Genomic DNA, 23,992 nt, shown 5'->3' on the forward strand with positions numbered 1-23,992 from the left:
TGTAACAAGCAAGATGGTAGAAAAAATTGTGATAAAAACAGGGATGTTTTCCTGTTGGGGTGAATGCAGATGGTAGGATTATCTTTTCTTAATTTCCAATTTGTCAATTTCGGATAAGAAACTGCTTTCCATTTAAACTGATGTACATGGACAGCAAAAACTGTTGGATATTAAAGATAGTAAAAGAGTTGTGTAAAACAAAATTCCCAGGAGACGTGCGGATGCCTTGTCTGATGGCTAGCTGTGGCTTCAGCTTGGCCTAAATGAACGAGTAGGAAGAGATGGATGGTCGGTCAGCCTCTCTGCTTGTACTCTGCTGCATCGTTTCAGTAGTCACAGAGGCCAGATGAACCCCATTAAGTGTCTGAGGTAATTCCCAAGTATTGTCTGTATTAAATCAAATGCTTGCTATGCTGTAAATTTCTCATTTTTTCTGCTGCATAGAGTCTGTAGGCAGATTAAATTTAATGGACTTTTTTTTTTTCCTCCCTGAATTCCCACTAGCATAATTGGTGCTTTTAAAAAATCTTTTCTTGCTGTGCATTTGAGTGTTACAACCATGAGCTTTAGTGTATTTGGTTTGGCCGATGCTAGGCACTTAGCATTTAAACTGCAGATTTTATGCTGATGAACTCTAAGTCTTAGGAGAAAAGAAGTGAAGATCTGAAACCTGCGACTTAGGATCTCCTCCTTCAATTGCCAAAAAATGGACCTAACTAGATCAAGGAAGTATTAGCACCCAGGCGTGAAATTCATATCCTGTAGCTGTTCAATGGATGCTGATTAGTTTTGGGTGAAAGGTGTAACCTGTTATTTACCAATGCTTTCGTCCAATAGTGACGTCTGTCATGTTGAATCAGGATGGGGATTCACTAAGATGCCTGATGGAGTAGCAATTAATTCTTTTTATGAAATCCATTTTTTTGTTCTTTTTCACAATGCTGTCATCTTATTTTAATTTTACACGAAGATAAAAAGTGGTATGGAAGTTCATTGTGAAGGGCACGTTATTTTTAGCAAAAATGTAAATATGACATACAAAGAACCAGTCAAACCCAGAACTGCTGAGACAGATACAAGGATGCAGCGATTCAGTACTCTTCATGAATTACTGCAAAGACCCCCTACCTATATAGTATGCCTCCTTGGTATACTCTACAGAATCTGATTTTTTTTTTTTTTTTTTTTTTAAGCTTCATGCTGCTCCTTTAACCATCATTTCAACAACACACAAGAATTGGCTCACTGAATTGGCTCATATGGTTATAGTTAATTGTATCCTTTTCTGGGTCAGAAGGTGACTGTTTTTCTGTGGCTGCAAAGGAGAAAAAATAAAATTTCTTGAACTTTCTATTGTTGCAACAAGCAAAAGCAGATCTAGTTTGAGTGCTAAAATATGCACAGCTAAATTAAAAGCAGTATTATGCCATTGCATTTCACCAAAATGCTTGCTTACATGGAAAACACATTGTAAATATTTTTCTCTTAATTGGTGCAGATTCCCAGTGACTGTTGCCAACTCTTGTTTTTACCATTTGGGAAAAGCCCCAACTTATTTACTTTTGAAACAGGCAAGTGTGTATGTGCGGTTCATAGTAATCTTATTTGCACTGCATTGCTTACTACGACTTACATCCTCTGCACAGAGCGAGTACAGCACAGAAACCAATCAGTCGGGTAGCACTTTGTGTACTACAGATTGCATGGTTGCTGCGCGTGCTTTAAAATCGTTGTAAAATAATACCCAATTGTTATGGTGGTTTAAGCTCAATGAATGATGCAGAAATCAGTAATTTTAAGTTAATTACTTTTAATCATTAAACCATTTGATTTTCCTTTAGTCTTTCTGGTCTTTCTAATATAACTAGAAGTAGTCCTGCAAGTGTTAAAAGGAAGGAAACTAAAACGTAACTTTGCCCTAACCTTTGGGGTTTTTCTTCTATTGTTAGTGATGCTTTAGAGTGTATATTTCTAGATCTAATTCAGATTTCTTTTAACGTTTGATTACATATACTTTTCGTACAGCCCAAGGGATACTACTTTCTTCCATTCAATTAAGGTTGAGTTTAAAATAGTATTCTATGTTTTTCGTGCTGTAACTCTCTTGCTTGTAGAGGTGAGTGGAAGAGCCAGACAGGACACTCAATGCTGTAATGTGAGGTACTGTTAGTCTTTGCAAGCTTATAAGCAGAACTATGTATTTATGGAGACAATTCAAGATCATTTGCTTAAAAGAAAGAGTCTATTGCTGTTTGGTAGGTGGCTTAGAGTGAGAAATGTGTGTCTTTTATAGGGCCTGCAGACTTTTTGTTTTGTAGAAATCTTAAGGAAATTTTTTTAAGCACATGAATGCATTTTGTGATCCGTAAAGTAAATGTTTAGCTTCTGCTGTCTTTCTTTGTTTTTGTTTGTGTTTTTTTTTTTTTTTTTAAATGATCTCAGGAACGGGGCTTCTTATTTTACAAATATCAGTGTAAAAACAGTGTTTGTACCTGCTCATTTTAATAAACCGCTAATCAAATCTGCAGCTGTATAACTCTTCTACTTTCAGGCCTCAGCAGAGGTGATTCAGCCGTCTTAAAGTCCCAACAGAAGTTTGTGAAGTGTTTGGACAGTTAGACTGATTCAGTTTCATCTGTTGAGCTTTGCATCAGGATCCCTCTAAAGTACACAAGTGTTTGCTGATTCTCTTACCTGGTTAAGCCGTGGTATCAGCATCATCTCTGAGACGGATGCCTTTGCTGCAGCGTGGGTGACGATAGCTCAGTTGGCTATTCCTCTTCACGAGCCCCTAATCAAGATGCTGATTGTTCTGTGCTTTATTTTTCCCCTTTCCTTACTTGCCAAATACCTTATTGCTCTGGTTAATCAATTGTTCCAAAGAACAATCAGTAGGACCAATTCTTCTTAAACAAAGTAAAATGAGATGTTATCAGTTTTGTTAAATATAATAACTGGGAATAGGACCACATACCTGCCTGGCTTGGCAGATTTAATCTCTACACCATGATTATATCATGTCTTGGCTATTAGTATTTCAAAGCATAGTTACTCATATTTGCCAGAAATACGAGTCTGCGAATTTATGAATTTAAATCCTGAACTTGTGGGAATTTGGAATGGCACAGCTTTACCATCGATGTGGGATTTGGGTTTTGAGACGTAATTATGGATTCCAAGACACGCAGCTGTTGACCCAGAAGTTCATTAAAAGATTGCTCCTCTGAAAATCCAACTGCATTCAGAAATATATTTTGCAGATAAAAACATTACCACTTTTAAATAGTATGCATAGTCAGCTGTAGCTTTAAGAAGCATTCATGAGAAGTACACCTTCTATGACCTAGAGCCAGATCTCCAAGATAGTTCTGGAAAGTATATGAGCATAAAAGTTATTAAATTTGCTGGGCAGATGCATTACTTAGATTGCCTGCCTATGGCTGACAGACCAATATTCTATTTGATATCATCGGATTGGGTAAATTACATTTTTACATCCTTTCTTTTCCAAGACAAGTACTAATGTGAAATCTGCTGACTGTCAAATTTGCTTTCTTGTCCAAACCTACTAACACTTAACTAAAATAAAAAGGAAAAATCTAATAGTATTTAAAGTACGGCTGAATAAAAAAAAAAAATTTAAAAAAAAAAAAACGAAAAATTAATCCTGCACAGATTTTTATGGGTACTCTCTTAGGAATAAGTGTCCAGAATGTTTATGTATTTTGTGCAGAGCAGAAAAACTTTTATAGAGGGGATTAAAATGTCTATACTTTTCCTTCCATGACCTTGAAATACCAAAAATTCCGGGATTAGAGCACTCCTTTGAAAAGATGGCTATGTGGGTATTGGATCTGCACTCATGAAGAAAGAAGCCAAGCTTAGATCTTCCACAATCTCAGCGAGACGCGACACGACAGCTCTCATTTTGTGAGTCTGTGAGGTAAAGGTGAGATGCTGAACTGCTGAATGCTGGCGAGGCTGAGACCTGCCCAGAAGCACCGTGTTAGTCATACGAGGTTTTAATACTGTGGATTGAAGGACTAGAGATCAGAGAGAGAGAAGATGAACAAGCATTTATGTATTTAAAGTAACTTACCTGTGTGGTTACAGCTTTTTGTGTGTGACTTCTTTGCAACTTGGATTTTATACAATGTTTAAAAAACAAACCCCAATAAGACCTGTTGTCTGACACTTGTTTAGCATTAAACCAGTGTAATTCAGTTAAGTAATTTCAGTTAAGCTACCTGACTTTACAGCAGCTATTTGGATTCATATTGAAGCAAATACGGATCTCTTGCACTGTTTTTGTGCTTTTTTTTTTCCTTGACTCTTATTAGCTTGTTTCGCTGTTTTGATGTCAGTCCAGAATCTGCACCGAATGAGCCCGTAGGTGACACTCTTGGCCTTTTGCTTTCCGTGGAAGCCTTTTCCTCTTATAGGAGCAGTAAACAGTACTGGGCTGTTCTACCTAATTTACCTCTCCCTGCCTTTGTAGAGGAGGTATCATTCATATCTTTTGCTTCTGTGTGTGCGCATGGGTTTTCTTGATGTATTGTAGGGATAAATAATGTGTATTTAGCATTTATTTTGCTTTGCTGCCTTTCCTGGTCCTATATTCAGGTAGCAGACCCCTTTAGGATTGTGAAGCCTTTGATGGTTGGGGGAATGCTACAACGTTCTCCAGGGTTATAGCTGCATTTGCCAGCTCCCAGAGTTGAAATCTCGGGCTGAGCCATAAATTTCATGCAGCTGCATGAAAATTTCAGTGTGTGTTAATTCAAGGCTCTACACAGGAATGATGGACTGGTGCGTGGTCATCTTAAATCACCAGACAGACAAATTAGTTACTTCCCCTCCCCTCCTTTTGGTCTTACAGTTTTGTTTTGTTTTATACATGGCTTTGTCATCACTTACCGTGTCAGCGTGTACTTGATGTGGTTAGCCAGCACCGCTAACTGCTGCCTGGGGGCAGGGGATGTGCTCAACTCATGACTGACGTTGCACATACTGATGCCGTCCTCAAAGGATAGACTCTCTGGCTGAGTCTCTTCAGGTTTTCCTGGTTCTTTTCTGGTTTTCCTGGTCTTTCTTAGGATAGATTTGCCTTCCTCTTTTTCTTCTGGGATGTGCAACGTTTTAGTCCCAACCAGATGAGGTTTTTAAAGCATTCGTGATGGTTCTCTAGATGCATAAACTTTCTTCAATTTTTCCAATCCATCAGCATGTAGTGTTTTCCCATCTTAATTCTGAATCCAATCCGGAGAAAGTGCAACTAGGCATCAATTCTGATGTAATTTTATGCATCAGTTACCACATTCAGCAAAATATTTTGCATCATGATAATCTCAAGCAGGAACATAAACATTCCGTATGCACGTTCGTGGTCCTCTGAATATTTTAGTGTCTTTGATGTTGAGATGGGAGAAGTGAAGAGCTATCTCTTTCTTACTCCACAGATTTTTTGGGGGTCTATTTTTAGCATAAAGGTCCTGTGAAGGTTTAGTTGAATCAATATAAAAGTAATTGCTGTTATGATTAATATGCCTATATTCTATCCAGCAAAATAACAAAGATCGTAAATCTAGAAAATGGCAAGTCTCTGTTTCTCATAAAGCATGTTTCCAGTCCTAAAAATACCTTGCCAATGTACATAGACTGCACTTAAGCTACAGAAACAGCCAAACAGATTTTGTAAATACCATTTATCAAACTATTGAGTTAAATATAGTTTTGAGTGATAACGTATCAACAGTTGATACTGATTTTTTTGCAATGATTAAAGTAAGGAAAAACAGACTTACAGAAAGTTTCCATCTGCAAACCACGCTCCTGTGCTTAAAAGACAGAGCAGTCTCTAGCGCAGAAGGTGAGAGCATAGCATTGTTTTACTGTCAGTATTGTTTACCTAAGTGTGCTTTGTGTGCTAAATATTTTAAATTGTGATGCCATTCAAGGACAGATGTAAAATCATGCAGTTCCTTTCAAACTTATTCAGAGAAGGTTTTCAATACTTTGCTAACATAGCTTTCAAAGTCAGGCCTTGAAAGCAAGGTCTTTTCATTGCTACCTGATGTAGAAGGAATAATTCCTTAGTCCTACTTTACAGATACTGGCTGTTGTCAGGAGGTGAACACTCAGTAAATCCTACAATGTCCATTGACATGCATGTTCTGTTCTCTGTTATTAGGCCTTGCCATGCCTTCAAATGGCTTTCACTTGGATATCTGAAGCAAGGGGGAAAAGCCCCAGTAGTCTCAGGGGTAAATCTAGACTCCTTTTCATGGCCACCATGACCAGCTGCATATATGGGCCATCATTGGTAGATAAGCCATCTGGGAACATTCAGCAGTCCATTTGACTAAGTGGTGGCTTCCATCCGAAATGTCTGAGTCCGCCGTGTTGAAATTATAGCTTGGAAACAACGTGTGATTTATATGACCTGTACAACACAACCATGTAATTGCAAGATTGCAGATTCAACTTCAGATTATTCATGGCTATGTTTGCTTTTTATTTAAAAACACGTTTTGTCTTGACACGTTTTGACTGTACAGGTCTTTACATCTGTCAGATGACTAACACATGGTCTGTGAGGTTAAGGTAGGCAAAGCTTTTGCTATCTAGCCTCTCCTTCTGTGTGTGTATGGAGTTGAACGCATACAGTTTATCATTGATATCACAAGCTTGTTCTTTCTTCTAATTCATCGTTTGTCTTTATTACACCGTTTGCAGTGTAACTACACACATTACTATTTACAAAATGCAACCTGTACATTTACACTTGACATGTCACCAAAGTAAAGCTAGTCTAGTAGACTGGCTGAAACATTGTATCTTTATTTTGGAAATTTCCCTGAAAGATTAAGGGTTTTGGCCTTATCAAGACTTGTCAAAGATGATCAAAGGATAATTAAAATAGATCAGAATATATTCTGCCATTTCTCCTCTGCTTTGGGAAGGTGAAAGTATGGCAAAGAAAGGCAAGGTGCTGGTTTAGGAATGCTAATTCAACGTGCTAAGTGTCGCAAATAGCTGGGCTCATGGCTGAGGTTCTGAATGGATTATGACCTAATTTATGAAAACAGAGGAAGTTTTGGTATCAAGTAGGCTGAAACTTGTTTTGTTGCAGAAACAATATGGAACAAAATGTGAAGTTAATCAAGAATTATAGAAAAAATTTTTGACATTTAAATACAGTAAATGGCCCCAGTACTTTGAGGCAGATTACTTTTTGCAGCTTGCACATCAATGCAGCTGTTCAGAGAATATTATCAATAATAGATGACATTTGGAATGTGCACAAAAGCAGGATGCCAGGAAATAACAGTAAAGACTAACAGTCTGGTTAGAGAGGAAAAGACTTCTTTTGAATACTACCTTACTTTTCAGTGTATATTAAAAGATTTAGCAAAGTACTAATAATGCATTTTTCTGAAAAAGGAAGCACGTGCTTTTCTTTTGTCAGCACAGTTCACTGCCAAATTTTGGAGGTATGTCTTTGCCAAATGTTATAGCCTGTTGGGCAGAGATTCAGAGTGGTAAACAACACGTGTGTTTGATACTTTAAATATTTGGAGCTTTGTCCTTTTTAATATAATTCAGAATTGCAGTCTCTGTAATTTCACAGTTACACAGTACAACCTTTATCGTTTAATTATATGTTGTCTGAGGTAAATGATCAACAAATTCCCTTTGACCTTTGCTGAACATCAATACTGAATTGAGTCATCAACATGAAGAAAATGTGATAGTTTATCTACAAGGAAATATGTTTTGTAGGAATAATTTCAAAGAACTTAGTATTGTCACATAAAATACTTCTAAAAATGGCTGTTTTATTAGCATTGTCCTAAGAAAATGTTTATTTTATAATATTAAATTGTTACTATTTTAGGGCGTGACTCTATGTCTCGGAGAAACCCTCCCTTGACTTTGAGATATTTACTCAAGTCCATATTTGTGGCAGCATTAATGAAAGGAGATATTCCTGTCAGAAATGGGAATTGATTAGCAGATGACCAGGCAGATCACCTTCTATTCCAGATGTTCTTAGGGGAAAGATATCCCATGTCCTCTTGATTGATTAGGCTCTCTTATAAGTACTGAGAAATGTTGTCTACAACTTTTTTAATGATGGTTTTTAATTTCTGGAGTTCTTCACTGAACTATTATCTATAGGTTTGGGGTTTTTTTTCTGAAAATATTTAGTTAGTTTATAGATGTATGTTATTTATTCTCAGAAACCAAAGAAGTTTAAGCTGTACTCAGAACCTTTTTTTATTTTTTCATAAGAACCTTAGCTGCCCAACACAAAATCTCTGTATCTTATGTTGCTTTACTGAGCTTGAATAGGTGGAAACACTTTTCAATAACATGGAAAAATAGCTCAGTTTAAGCTTAGGATATACTCCTTTTCTCCTCCCTTCCCAAGAGGAGGGATCCTGGCATAAAAAGGTAAGTTTACTACCATGGGTAGGTCAATGATTCCTGAAGAAATGGCTCAAAAAATGTCAGTCGGGTCCTCTGGATTGGATCCTACTCCTGACTTCTCTTCATCTTGCTGAATGACTTTTAGGAAATAATTAAAGAGTAATGATGATTGGATTAGAGTCCTGTGCCGGTAGAGTAAGAACAACCCTGTGCCTACATTTGCATTAAGTGAGCTATTTACTGGTTTACTCCATGCTGCAGGTAGAGCTTGTGTTGCTGCCTGCACCTGATATAGTAGGACAGTAGATGATGTTTAGGTTACGCTTCTGATGTTTTGAAGATACATAGATGTGACTTATGGGTTTGCCACACATGCTGACTGTGGTAAATTGCTAACATGATTTGCTTAACAAGATATAAGAGAACGTGAACTCATTTCTACTTCATTGGTTCCAAAGATGGAGCCAGCATTGCATTGCCTCCTGATATGAACTCTACCCTTACAGATGTCTCACATTTCAAACCTTGTAGCACTGGTGATAGTACCTGCATAGAATTTGTGAATTAAAAATAATATTTTCGAAATTGCTGAAATATCCTAACATGGAGATTATTATACTTCTGGAAATCACTTTCTATTCTATAAGTAGGCAAAGACCATAACAGGACAGAGGCAAGAAGAAGGTATTATCTAGTGCCTGTTATGTAGGTACTTATCTCTCAGTATATTGAATGAGCACAGCATGGTGGAAATAGTTTAATATGTGAATCAATCCAGTAAAACTGCCTCAGGGATATCTATTTCCTGATTGAAAGATATCGTAGTAGCTTCTTCAAAACAGCTGATGTATGTTTTAGATGTCTGTAGATCGTACAGGCAAAACTTCTTTTAAAAATTAAATGTATTGGCCAAAAAGTTCTGTAACAACGAATACCCAGTGTGCTACTACTGAGAGACTTCAGGAATTCAGGAGGCAGAGCCTATTAATATTAAAGCGAACCTGAGTGATATGACTCTACAGAGAGCAGCATAAATGTATTCCTTGGTCATCTCCTGCCCTTCTCCTTTCATAACTATGCTGTTTATGTTTAAGACAGATGTTTTAAGACAGATGTTCTGGCATGTAAATGTGCAAGGATCTAAAATATGCTTAATGCAGCATTTAATCCCATGCTGCTGGTACAACAGAAAAAGTGAAGTTGTAGAGCAGAATGTAACTGGTATGGCCCTTCACTCTTCTAGTGATAGAGGACCTTGGGTTTTTGGAAGTCAGAAATGCATTTTATATTTAGATTATGTTTATTTAAATGTTTAGTCACATTCAGAATGCTCTTTTCATTTCTGTCACCTTGCCTTAATAGCATTCTCACTGAGCTTTTTTTTTTTTTTTTTTAAGCCTAACTTGCAGCTTGCAGCAGCACCAGTTTCTTTTCACCATTCTGTTCAGAAATGCCAAACAAATGAAAAAGGAGCTTCAGGTGAACATCTACCTGACTAGGTGTTCTGCTTTATTGATCCCACAAACCATCCCCAGGGCACTCAGCCACGTCTACCAGAGGGAAAGATCAAAGAATTGTCAGGTTTCTTCTCTAGATAATCTTGCGTGGCATAGGCAATTACCCTTCATTTTGGATATAAATTCTGTAAAATGGGATTCGGTATTTAATATGGCTGCTATGTTTTTAATTAAAATATCTGGCACAGAAAGAATTAGAAATGGCATTTGCTTTCCCATAACAAAGTCCTGTTGCAGTGACGGAAAGGTGTAATTGAAAATTAAATCAGTCCGATACATATTTTTGTGTATTATTTTCCCATCATAAGCTATCTTTACTCAGAGATAAGGAAAATAAATGGCCCTGACCCCTTGCAATCCAAAACCAAAAAACACCCTGGAAAAAAAAGAATACTTGGTCCAGTACACTGATTCATTGCTGTAACATAGAAATCCAGTGTTTTTGAGTGATGAAAGATTGAGAGAATATTTTCCCCACTGAACTATTTAAAACGTGCATAGAAAAGATTGCATGTACCAACATTTGATATTTCATCCTAACCCTATAAACAATAATAGTCGTTCAGGAACTTACTTTTTTCCTAAAAACAATTTTTTTGTCTGTGGGTACATATTTGCAAACTCTGGCAGAATATTAATATTCAGGTGCGTGTTTTAGCAAGTGTGAAAAGTTGCCAAATTGCAGTTATTTTGGATAAAAAGTAAAAGCATTGGATTAAGGAGGAATGAAGCAAGTTCCCAAGTATTAGAGAAGTATCAGTGTACTATAATCTTCCTTTTACAGTGCAGATCTATCTCCAGTGCTTTTTTTTTTAAATTATTTTATTTTATTTACATTTATTTTATTTACATGTGGAAATGGAATGAAGCTGTGTCGGGGGAGTTCAGTCTGGACATTAGGAAAAGGTTCTTCACTGAGAGGGAGGTCGGTCACTGGAACAGGCTCCCCAGGGAAGTGGTCACGACACCAAGCCTGGCAGATGTCAAGGAGCGTCTGGACGATGCTCTTAGTCATATGGTTTAGTGTTAGGTAGTCCTGCGAGGAGCAGGGAGTTGGACTCAATGATCCTTATGGGTGCCTTCCAACTCGAGATATGCTATGATTCTGTGATTTTATTTTATTTTATTGGTACTTGGAGGTGACAGCAGGGAGAGACAAGCTGCTTAAAGGTCATAGTGAAGACTTTAAACTCCACCTGGCAAACAGAAGGAATGAGGATAGCTCCCAAATGACTGTTCACCATGAATGAATTGCAATGTTCTGAGTAGGCATCATTCTCCAAGTGATACTAATTGTGAGGACTGGGCAGGAAATAAATCTCACCTTAGATGAGAGCTGTAGAGCAAAACCTGTTGTGACTTGGAGACACGCAATTCAAAACACAGGCTAAAAGGGATGAAAAACAAATGCCATGTTGTGGTTTAACCCCAGCTGGCAACTAAGCACCACTCCATCCCAGCCAAAACCAGCACACCCTACATCTTTAAATGTAGTGCAAACTGTAGTTTAAATATAGTAGTCATTACTAAAATTAATGTCTTTGATCAGAATTTTAAAGAGCTTTTCAGCCACTTTTTTTACCTGAAGAAGAGCTAATCCCAGAGACTGCCAGATAGCTGGTAACTGAGTAACTGCATTATGAATTTCTCTTGAATTCAGAGCACAAGTATTTCTAATAACAATCATGAACGACTGAGCCCTAAAGTGACTTGATTCCTTAGGTCCCGTTGCACATTTTTAATATAAAAGACTGCTATGGAAAATCAGCATCTTGGCTCATTCTGTAAAAATGCCGAAGTTTTAAAATGCAGCAGCAGTTCTCTAATCCTGCTCAAATTGCTAATGGTTTGTCAGTGAATAACAAGGGAGAACACCTTAAATCCAATGGCCTTTGAAGAGCACTTAAACACTTCATCTTGGGCAGGGGAGAATAGTCTCACACTAGTCTGATGCTCCTGTGCTTACCTGTGTTCTGAATGAAGTCTCAGACACAAGAAGAGCTACAGATCTATGGATGATGGGGGTTTGGTCTGCAACTAGTTATCTAGGCAATTGAGTGACGCAGATAACTAATACTCATGGCAACGAGACTGTGAATTAAACCTTCCTATTAGGTCATTAAACAATCATTTTCAATGCAGTCTATCAATGATACGCGCTTTAGAGACACAAATCCCGCTTAAATCATTAATTTGAGTAGGGATAAGCTTTTATGGAAAAGCCAGTGTTCAGACTTTCTGTGTGGAAACATTAAAAAGTCGAAATAGATGAAAAAATTCTGAGAAAAGAGCATGTGCGTGAGGAAGGCCAGATCAGAGATGAGTTACTCTGTATTTGCGTAACAATATTGTAAGACAACAGATGAAATGCATTTTATAGATGCAGAGAAACTTCTAACTGCCTCTAAGCTGCCGCTCCCTTTTGAGTGGTAGGCTGCCTCGCATTTTCACACTGATCTGTTCCACAGTTGGGATGGAATCAATTCTCAACGTGTGCTACAATTTTTTCCTGTGTTATACTTCCAAGTTTTTTTGCATGATCAGGTGAGAACGTGACTAAAAAGTTACTGGCTATACTGGATCCAGTCCAAGATGCTGCAATGTGTTAGCTTGTTATGACTTTAAATATATATGGGTATATTTATCTTCTCATGTTTATATTTATGGAAAGAGATAAAGAGATTGGAAAAAAAACCCCAAATATTCAAAATGTATACTTTCTTTTTATTATTGTTATTCCATATCTCCTTACTGCAGTTCATTTAACGTTGTTCTGTCATTGTTACAGCAACTGTTTTATGATGCAGCCACAGTTGTAGCCATGGCTAAGAGGTGTCTTCAGACAGCTTCATGCCGCTTCACTAGTGCAAAACAAATAAAACTTCCTTAATGGAGAGATTTGGAGGTGATGCACAGCGATAGCAGAGGCTGTCTGCAACAAACTTCACGTAAGGCAGGACTTGAGTAGCAGCGGTGCGTGTGGAAGCAGTTGCCTGAAGTTATCGGTGTTGTCATCTGGCAATTGTTAGATAGCTGATAAAGTACAGATAGAAGATAGTGGTGTTGCATTTCAGTTTTACACAATGGGATTATACAGGGCACAACTGCAGGACGTACTGTACGTGACACATAAGGAATTGCTTATTTGCTAGAGCGGAGACTTTGGTATATAGTTGGGCTATCACTGTGCATAATTGTCATAAATGCACAAAGATGAAAGGGTACCAACGAAACCCGTTCTTCTCAGGAGGAGGCTCTATGTGCCTAGATATATTTCTGACTCTGCTCTTCCTTTTCTCTGTGCGCTTCCCCGGTGCACAAATTACTCCGGATTAATGTTTGGAAGAAGTTAGGGATGCAGCACTTCTCAACTAAACAACAGAAGTGTGGGCTCAGTTCACTGGAAGACTGTGTTGGTGTCCGGGCTTCCCCTGCATGCCTGGGGATTCACAGAAACTGTGCTTCTCAATAGTTGTGCCTGTGGCACCCAATGCAAAACACTGGCTAAAAGCTCAAATAGATGATTTTTGTGTGTTGCTTATCAACTCCTTCAGCTCAGCTGGACTACCTGAATTCAGGAGAAAAAATAGCAGCCTCTAGTATTAAAAGGGATAGATGTGCAGGAGAGAAATGCGTACTGTTTGTTTGGGGAGGCTTGCTCTTATGTGCCTTTATCTGTAACGTAAGAGTGTAAGACGGGGGACAGGTTACAGAAAAAAACCCAAACCAACAAAACAGGACATCAAAAATCCAAATATATCTAAGCTTACAACAGCAGCAATGTGACGTGTTTGGCGGGGTTACCCAGTTCGGCTGTCAGCTTCTGGGTGTTGCATGGGCCTCCTAAATACAGCGCGGGCAGAGGTGTTGGAGGGCGTTTCTGCGCACGGAGCGGCTGAAGCCTGGCCGTGGTGAAAGTGGGCTTTTCCCAGGAATTCAGAGCCAGAAGGACAATGGTGCCCTCTGAGTTTAGAGCCAGGCAGAGCTGAAAAACGTGCTGTTCATATATGCATCATCAGTACTAAAATACACTAATGGGGCAGAGTCCTTCAGCTGTTTGGCGTGCTTGACCACTGAAAAACTGGGGGGAAAAGAGCCTCAGACATCCTCAGGAATATCAAGGCAAACTCCTCCTCTTACAAAGAGTCACAGTGTCTTCACTGGCCGTACGGGAAAGGTAGAACTGCAGTTCCTAAGGTCTTACCTGAAAAACCTCACACAGTAGAGTGCAGGAAACTCAATTTTTCTGTCTCAGAAAGATGAAAGGCTGAGCCAACCCTGCTGGGATTAAAGCAGTCGCACTGTTTCATGCTATATAAAACATTTTTCATCATTGTGAAATACAAAGCTAATATCTGAAGCAAAAAGGGTACCAATACATTGTGATCTCTGGTAAGTCCAGATATTTGATTTTGGGCTGTTGCTGTCTTCTGATTTCCCTCCTAAGGGTGCAGTGAACCGCTTTGGTTTAACAGGAGATGGAAAAGAGTTCATCTTGGCAATTGGCCCTGACACTCCTGCTGAGCAGAGTCCAGGTTTTTCGTTGTTCTTGGGTTTGGTTTGTTTTGTGTGTGTGTTTTTTGTTTTTGTTTTTTTTTTTTAATAGGGTGTCCATAAGAGAGACATGTTCCAATGATGAGCAGGGGATCAGCATGGTTTGATTTGCGCTATTCATCAAGGGGAGGCAGAGCCAAATTTATCTTGTATACAACAAACAACTGCTGTCAAACCTCAGATAAAATGTCTGAATTGAAGTTGATTGCTGGGAATAATTTTCTGAGAGAGAAAGTGATTTTCTTTCCTTGAACATACTTTGTGTCCTCATGCTTTTAAAAGCCAGCAGGCAAACTAAACTTGTTTTGTACGGGTGATGTCTACATCGTATAGTTTGTTCATCCTGGGTTGAGATCTTGATGCTGTTTCAAAGAGGTAATACTGGTGTTTCAAATTATGAAACATAAATATAAGAGTATTAAAACACTCATCTGCGTGGCCAGAGGTCAAGATAACCTAACTTCAAGAAACGACATCTGAAAATCTGTGCCTTTTACATCAGTGGCGTAATTTTGCCCTTCTGTCAGTAGAATATATGATACATCAGATAAATGTTAATCCCCATAACCTCAGATTTATAATGATGATAAACCCCTTTAAACTGGACCCAGGGGTAGTTTGTCACATTTAACAATGCCTATAAACTGTGACTCTTGCCTCATGAGGTGTTTATTGTATATGCTAAATGAGGAGGGGATATTATGAAAAATACAATATGTAGCTACACAGTTAATGATTTTAATAAAATAAGTTTGCAGAAAAGGAAGGAACTAAAACTGCAACTGTAAAAGTGCTTCTATTGAGCTTTTAAGTGTAAAGTTTGCGCTTTTCTTTTAAAGCCTCTGTCCAAGTTTTCTAACAGGGAGATGGGAATTAAAAAAAAAAAAAATTACTAAAAAAACCCCTGTCACACCTTTCAGCCATTATGCATTGATATTGTAGATAGAAGGAGATACGAAAGGGAAGAAGACCTGAATTTTATTGAGATAAAAGTTAGTAAAATTCTCTGACAATATGAAAAGAAAAGACCATTGGCATCATGGTTATTGCTTTCTAAGAGTGCTAAGGTAGTCATATCTCTGTATTTTTCTTCCCTCTCTCCCCCTTCTCTGGAGAGGTGATGTGCTCAGCCTGTCACGGTGGGGATTGCTGCTTTTGTGGTAATGTGTAGGTGCATCTCTTGGTGATTATTTTGGCCGGCTACCGGTCTTTGATTCAGGAGAATAAATGACAGAACTGAAGGGATTATTTTCAGAAGTTAGGAATAGAAAGGAGTATTTACCCTAGCCAGCGAGCAAGGTGTTTTTTCCTTGCAGGTTCCAAAGACACAGTGGCAAAGCAACTGTGACACTACAGCTTCTTCTGTGTGGTTTTATATCAGTGGGAGATCTTTAGGCTACCCAAATACAGGATTACTGTCAATATTCATATAGTGAATTCAGCTTCCATTAAGCCTGGTCTCTCATATTGAAAATGAAATGAGAACTCAAACAAAATACACGAATTTGATGTCAGTATAAGGGGAAATGGAAAAAAAATACCTGGGGACTGCCTGAGAAAGCTGTTTGGGAACGAGGCAGAAAGCTTTTTATTTTCAGTATGGAAGCTCTGTGAAGAATATGTTAACAAATCTGACAAGTTGTCATTGAGAGTTCTCACTTTTTTGGAGGACGCTGATAGACACTGTACTCGCGTGTAGTACTATTTCTGGAGCGTAGGTACCAGGACGGTAAGAATCGACTGCATGGGAAGTGACAACAGGATTCCTGCACGTGTGGCAACTGCTGACAGCAGTTCTCTGCACCCAAATTTAGGGATGTGCTGAAGCTACTGGTGCAAATGAGTTAAAAGATTTAGTAAATTAAGAATTAGATACTACAGTAACTTGGCTTAATGATATGATTACTCCAGCTAACAGTTTGTGCTATAAGCTTTCCAAGATGTTCAAATGCATTAAAATACCTATTTAGTTTGAATATAATCGTATCCTTTCTCTAAATCTAAAAGGCCATGTCTAATTAAAATCACTATTCTATATAATTTTAAAAAAGGCTATTACAGACATGTTTACAGATACTTAATTCATTCCTTAAACTTTTATTGGTTTTTAAACTTGAAATGTCAAGACCTTTTCCATTCAAGTACTTCATAACAAATGTTTGAAATAAAAACTGTGTAAAATTCTGGTTAGTTTAACTTATTTGTTGTTGTTCTTTGAAGAATGCTTAGTAGGAAAATAAGAAGCATCATCTTGAATCCTTACCTAAGACTTAGAAGTCAGAACTTCTGTCCTGGCTCAACAAGCGTTTGTAACCTAAAAATCTCATTAATTAACTGATCTGATTTTGAATAGCCCCTTTCAAGCAAACTTACAGAATATGTACCTGATCAGATTTTTCATTTTGAAACATTTAATTCAGAATCGCATCAGGCTCTGTTTTTACTGGTATACTTTGCATTCTGCTATAGAAAATTATCACTATTGATCAGGATGCAAAGCTATATTTGACAGTGACATGTGATTTGCTAAGTTACATAAACACTCAAATTGTAAGCAAGAGGTTGTCATCTACCTCTGACAAGCTCCTACTTATTATGCTCTTGATAATTGTAACCTTTAATGCTTGTCTCATTTCTAAAAATATTAAGTGCAGATTAAATCATGACTGTTTTGCCTACATTCTGGTAACCCTGGGGTTTTTTGTTGCTGGTAGACTGGATAATGAGACAGTATTGTTAAATTCTGTTAAACCTAGCTAAATCTCCAAAACGGAGTCCATCTCCTAACTTAAAATATTTTCATCAAGTTTTGTTTTTGAGCTATATTCTTTTGCTAGGCTACTTTGGCACAAAATGTGGAAATTGTAACAACCATCTAATATAATGTGTGTCCTTTCAAGGTGGTACGCATTCGGTTCTTCGCATTCTGGGTTACTGCAGGGCCTTCTCAAAACAGCACTTGTAGAAGTTACTTGTGAAGTGTTAATGTATTAATAGAAGTAATTCTTATAGTAGCTTATGCTTGGCAAAGGAAGATAAATGAGTAAAAATGTAAGGATTACAACACATTCTTACTTTGGTTCTGAAATACGGGTAGAGTCTGTTATCTAAACCAACTATCACCAGGCTGTAGGGGACTGGAGGATAATGAAGCTAGTTAGTCAAAACAAAGCGATGGCTTGACTTCCTGGGTTAATTAAGTGCAATTCCCTAATGAAGCCGTGCGTTTGGCACATCTGTTTGGCCATCACCCCAAGAGGTGATGCTGATCTTTTATGTGAAACCAATCACATCTACTGTGTCATCACAGTACAAAATAGCTCTTTAGATGCACCCTGGTGAGCAATAGATGTGCTGGGTGTGCTTCATCTCTTTGGTTTCTATTTGGTTTATCTTTGTTCATTTTGTATCTGCTACCCAATCGCCTTTGTGCAGAGCCACTTGTCTTGCTCTGTATTTCTACGGTGGTTAGTACAATAAGGTGCTGCTCTGTGATGAGCTACAACATAATTTTCAAATAAAGAACAAAAAGTAATCGACTGTGAGACTTAGAAGAACAACATTTGTTCTCCCTCCCCCAACCCAGCCCTTTGCAAGTCACATTTTGCGAGGCAGAATCTGGGTTGTTGCTTTCAAAAAAACATCCCAATTACTTTCTGTTGCGTTACAGAACTGTGGGCACCCATGTCAAATAGCTGGGTAGGATTTATTGTTTCTGCAGCAGTGTGTGTTGGTGCACGGTAGATAGCAACAGTGAAATGTGTGAAGTGATGCCATATCTTCTTCTTATTTTGGAATTGTGCAAAGGAGGCTTTAAATGGAATTTTAGTTTCTTTGCATTCGCTTTAATAAGAGAGGTTTTTTCAAGAAAAACTCCAAGCTTCGAATTTTGGAAATAAAGCTTCCAGTGTTTCAGTGGGATGTGGACCTGAGTTTGAACTGGTGTCCTGGATGGAATTCCCCATTTTTCTCTAATGCCAGCTTGTTCTTGTGCACAATATTGAAGAAAGCTATTGCTAATCAGTAATAAATATACATTCCTGAAATGTGATGGGCTAGGTTTCTGTAGGTATGTTTGCAGTTTGTTAGCACAGGAGAATTTTTTTTTTGTGTTCTTTTCATTTCTTTTCAGTGTAAGCATGTTATGTCCAGCACTTGAAGATCTGTTTATCGAATACTTATGCTTCTGAACAGTTTTGAAAGATGTCCACACTGCAGAGAAATATTTACCCTTGACTGTCAATTGTGGGATAATATGAGTGAGGAGTGCAGAAAAAATTACCAGACTATTGAAAATTCATTTTATCAAGGTTTATTATTTTCGCTGAAAATGAGAAGAAATACATTTAAAACTCCTACATGAAAAAGCATATTGAGTTGGCTAAATGCTATCAGGTAGCTAACCTTCTAAAGTTTTTGATTACTTGCAGTTTTAAATTATGAAATTTAGCAAAAAGATCCCATGAATTTGATCATCAAGGTTGAGTGATGAGATCTTGACCCTATTACTCAGTTGTTATAATGATTTACTGAAAATGATATTGAGCTATGCGGTTGACACCCGGTAAGCATTAGAGGATTTTTACTTTCCTTTTTTACCTCAGCATATCCAATCTAAATTGCTTTCAGTTGCTAGAGTGTTTTGGAAGATTTCTATGTGCAATCCTGTTTCTGTGAAAGCAGGTTTTAATGCAAAGTCATAGCCTTTTAGAATTCTGTAAGAGAGGATATTGTGCCATGATGCATCTATCGTGTCTTCTTATCTGTATCTTTGCTGGCGACTTGAAGGTGTTATCCATGTATAAAATAAAACTAGTATGATCAAATATTTAAAAGGTCCCTTAATATTTCAGTAACTCTCAGTAATAAAACACTATTTTTTTTTCCCCACTCTCTCAGAACAAAAGCCTCAAAAACAAGCTCCTGTCAGGAAACAAACTTTGTGGTATTCACGCGGAAGAGGTAAGTAAGGTTCCTCTCTATTCTAAATTTAACATACCCAAAAAAAGATTGCGTCAAAGTCTTTTCTATCGAGGTTTTTGTATAGGTTATATATTATGTGTGTATGATGAGTGTTCCTAAAGCGCTCTCATTTCAACTTGTTTCTGTGACTTCACTAGAAGCAACTCAAATGCATTAGAAAGGAAGCTGCAAACTCAAGTTTTAGACAAATAAAGTTTGGGCGTGCTTATGAGAAGTATATATGGCTCTGTAGATGTATATTGTACACCTATAACACATATAAAACTCATTTCCTTTCCCTGATCTCCATGCCTAGAATAAGACAGGAACAGCTAAGTGCCTTTTTAATAATAATTTATAGAGACAGGAAAGATTTATTATTATTGATTCCTAGAATGTTTCATTACTTCGAGGAAAAAAGGGTCACTTTATAAAATACAGGGAAAGAAATCTCCCCTCTACTGAACAGCGAGCTAGCAAAGATAGATGATAATACAAAAGCTCTATTTTTTTTGCAAATACATAAATGTACAAGTAACTGCATACGTGCCATCAGTCCCTTTAGCTATTTAACTTTTCATGAAAGAGGATATTACTCTGTACGAATCTGATTAACCCATTTACATGTCTTTAGTCATGGTTTGTTGCATATGTAATTTCTGTGAAAGTCATTGCACCTTGCCAGAATGAAACAGAAGTGTAACACTTCTTCTTGACTAAAATTTTCATAATTATGGTTGAATGTGTTTTCTTCATTAAAGACTCTACTTTTTGACTTAGAGATCAAAACTTATGAGGTCAAAGTAGTGATTTCTAGTTATTTTAGCTATTTAGCCTAACTGGAGATTTGCAACCACTGTTTCTGAGAAATCCTCAATGGTAGGATATGACAGGGTTTGGGGTTTGTTTTATTTTTGCTAGCTTGTCAAAATCTGTGTTATCTTCCTATATCACCATTGTTGTTTTCAAACATGCCACAGTAATGAATACAAATATATTTTCTTCCCTTGTTTACTGCTAAAAAATTGGCAATGTGTGCAATACAGCTTTCTGTTTTCCCCTCTTTTTCAAGTTTGTTTTTCCTAGCTGCATAACATCTTGAATGTTTGGTAATTAACCTGAAGATCTTTTCCCTGATTATGTCTCCTTTAATATTTGCAACATAAATATCTTTAAATCTAAGGGTGAAGCCTAAGATTAAATTAAATTTAGTGTAGTGTGACAAGCCTTGCTGTCAGAGAATTTCAGAAAATTAAACATAAGGTAGCTAACTCTCAAGGCAGCAGATTGTGAGTGTATTTTAAACCTTAAGAATCTCAGACTTTATGAATCATCCTGGCAAATTTGTGGCTTTTAAGTGGGTTAGTGCCATTAGAACAAGCAAAGATGCTACAGGAACATCCTTTTGTTGTTGTTGTTTTGCTAGTTAGGTGGTGTCAGCCACAGAAACGCGGTGTATTTTCTGCTCTTTAATTAAGTACTATGCTCACCAAGCATAACAACTGTGTGAAATCAGTATCCTTTTAGTTATTAGATCAAATACCCTGCATGGATAGAATTGCCTACCAAGAAGCTCCTGCTTCGTTCTGCTCTCTCAGGCTGCATGCAAACAGTTTTGGTGAGCCCTGTGATTCCTTGTTGTCCAGTTGCGTAGACAGGAGCATGCTTGTGATAAACTATACGGTTTATATGGCTGGCTTTTCTTCTCCAGCAATTCGGAGCCCGGGAGAGAAGAAGGCAGGGTGGTGCAAACCTCGGGCTTCCCGGGAAACAGAAAGGGGCCCATGCAAGGGAAATATTCCCAGATCTGTGGTTTAGAGATCGTTATCAGTCTGTGTCTAATGATGATCTTATCTGGCTGACTGCACTAAAAGCTTTTCTATGTCCTCTCCCTAGAAGCGCAGAAAAACCACAAAACAACCAAATTTTATCACAAAGAATTACAGGTCGTATTACGTGGTTTTGAGTCATTTCTATTACACACTGAATACATTTAGCTCCATAACGCTTAATTTCATCACAGGTTTTGATTTAGCAAATGAGTGATACCTTAATTGTAGCTCTTAAATTCCTCTATAGCCATTTTGGATACCTTGTGTGTCACAGAGACCATACACTTTCTTAAGCACAACTCCTAGAACAACTAAAGTTGGTTAAGGTTTTCTCATTGGTCTTTAGTTGATGTGGAGTATATTCTATAGCTCTACCGATTGCATTGTCCAGATCGGAGGACAGGGCTATTGAGTGTAGGCAATTGGCACGTTCTGCTGTGTAGGTGAAATAACAGCAGATATAGTTACAGAAGAAAGAAGTGAACTGAACTGATCTTGGCTATTTGTTTCAGATTTTATGGAATACAATAACTAATTTGTCCTTACTTCTTAAATATTTAAAGCAAGTTCTAAAATTTTATCTTTAGATTCATTCATCCTTCCCAAAAGCCTGTCACTGAATTTGATTGCACCAATTGGAAAGATACCAAATCTTTATAAAAGCTCCAATTTACAAAAGATATACTACCATCTGTAATATGTTATGTTTATGGATGTGCTGTTTCAGTAAATGTGGAATAGACTTCTAATCCATACCAAGGAGTTCTAAACATTTCGTATTAACTAATGTGAGAAACCTTATTGAATATCAGTTGAGACACTGGATTTTATTAAATAGAAATTATTATTTTGACAGAATTCTTAGATAAACAGTGAAATAGTTGGGTATAGTATGTAAAAAACCCCCATTTATATTATATTTTGTTTAAACAAATAAAAGAATGTATAGACCATTACTTAAAACTATTTTAAGCATAAATTTAGCAATATTTAAAATAAATATCAACCTAAGCTGATATAAATCAGCATAACTATGCCTATTTTAGAGGACATGGTCACAAACTGAAAACCTAGTTCATTTGGATACTATCTGGAACTCCCTGGTCATTACAAAGAAAAACCTATGCAACACTATGGAAACTTCTTCCCTCTAAGAAAAAGAAGATTCTTTACTCTGAAGGTGATGCCTTCACTTAACTTCATTCAAAATATTTATAACATCTCATGTCTAAAATGTGTAAGCCAAATGGTTATTCACAATAGTACTAACTCATGTATGTTCTGTGGTGAGTGCCATTTTACATTTTCCGTGATACTTTTGCCTGATTTAGACATGCTACCCTGGAAAAGCAATTTACTTTGATTTTGATTATTTTTCTGCATTTTAAAGCTGATCTAGTTTCTGCTGCTGTTAGAACTTGCTACCTTTTTTTTCTGATCTTAAAAGTAAATATTTAAAATTAAAAAAACCCTGATTTTATTATCCTTACTTTCAGTCAAAAAAGATCCAAGCCCAGCTGAAAGAGCTTCGTTATGGGAAAAAGGATTTGATCTTTAAGGTAAGTTCTATTTCACTATAGTTAGCTAAAGTATGGAGTTAATATAAAATGGAAGTAATGTAGGAGTATGATAGTTGCCGTTATTACTGTAGTTCTAAGGAATTATTTCCTTCTTACCATACTGAAAAGAGCTCAAAACACCAGACAGACATAATAACATAATGCAATTTCAGAAATATCATCTATTTTGGTTGCTTTTTTTTTTTGTAAACCACTCTAACAGGGACAGTGCTTTTTATTAAATGGCTCTCAGGGGCAAGGAAGAGAAGATTCAAAGCCTACAAAGTTGTCTGGTGTCTTTGTTTTTAAACAGACAAAAACAGTGGAAAGTATTTAGTTTATGAATATCTGTATTTACACACTCGCATAAAGCAAAGTTCTAGTTTCCTGCTGGTAACCAAAACCTGTTGCCCTATTCCATAGATTCTGTAACACGTTTTTCATCTTTCTAACTAAACAATAGAATATTTTACAGGTGGTTCTTGTTTTTCCTTTGTTTAGCAGTCCTCCATGGCAATGTCAATTATTGTTAACACTTAACGCAAGTCTTTGTGTTTGTGATAAGCTTGAGCAATGGAACGTTCCTTAGGTCCCTGCATCCAAATTCCTGTTATAGGTTGAAACATCTTTACCAAAACTGAAGCTTCTAAAAAAAACCTGAAATGTCTGTGGTTTATACAATCCAAATGAATAGCCTGTCTAGCTAGTGCATTTAAAAAAAAAAAAAAAAAAAAGGAGGAGAGGGGGAAGGACAAAACATACAGACATTTTGCTGCAGGGTAGCAAGTCCTTGTTAACACAGGGAGAAGTTAATCCCTGTTAAAGAAGGAGGAGAGATTCAGGTCACGTGACTAGGGGCTGCTAATTGAGTAGTGCTTTTATTCCCAGCATAAAGGATGAAGATAAGTAGTCATCTTCAAAGTGACTAGAGCTAGAATTACTCACAAAGTAATTCATCTCAATATGAGGTCCAAATTGCCTTCTGGAAGTATTTAACTCTCTCTACTGTCTTTCTATTGTATGCATAGTATTGTAAAGATGGAATAACGTAGGCCATTTAAAATATGCAGTGTGATTTGTGTGAATTTTTTTCTTTTTTTTTTTCTTTTTTTTTCATGCATAGGTTGATTCCAAG

The 23,992-nt window shown here is 37.2% G+C and overlaps 1 protein-coding gene across 1 annotated transcript in view; it reads left to right on the top strand.

Annotated features, from left to right (window-relative positions):
* Nucleotides 1–22,857, top strand: part of LUZP2 (leucine zipper protein 2) — a gene marked incomplete at both ends in the record, with an annotated part of 44,565 nt that extends 21,708 nt beyond the window's left edge. Inside the window, 2 exons of the mRNA XM_009588163.1 lie at nucleotides 19,404–19,466; nucleotides 22,795–22,857. Coding sequence (XP_009586458.1) covers nucleotides 19,404–19,466; nucleotides 22,795–22,857 — 126 coding nt within the window. The remainder of the gene's footprint in view (nucleotides 1–19,403; nucleotides 19,467–22,794) is intronic.
* Nucleotides 22,858–23,992: the final 1,135 nt, after the last annotated feature.

The sequence above is a fragment of the Fulmarus glacialis genome, unplaced genomic scaffold (genome assembly GCF_000690835.1).
Source record: "Fulmarus glacialis isolate BGI_N327 unplaced genomic scaffold, ASM69083v1 scaffold1212, whole genome shotgun sequence".
Lineage (NCBI taxonomy): Eukaryota > Metazoa > Chordata > Aves > Procellariiformes > Procellariidae > Fulmarus > Fulmarus glacialis.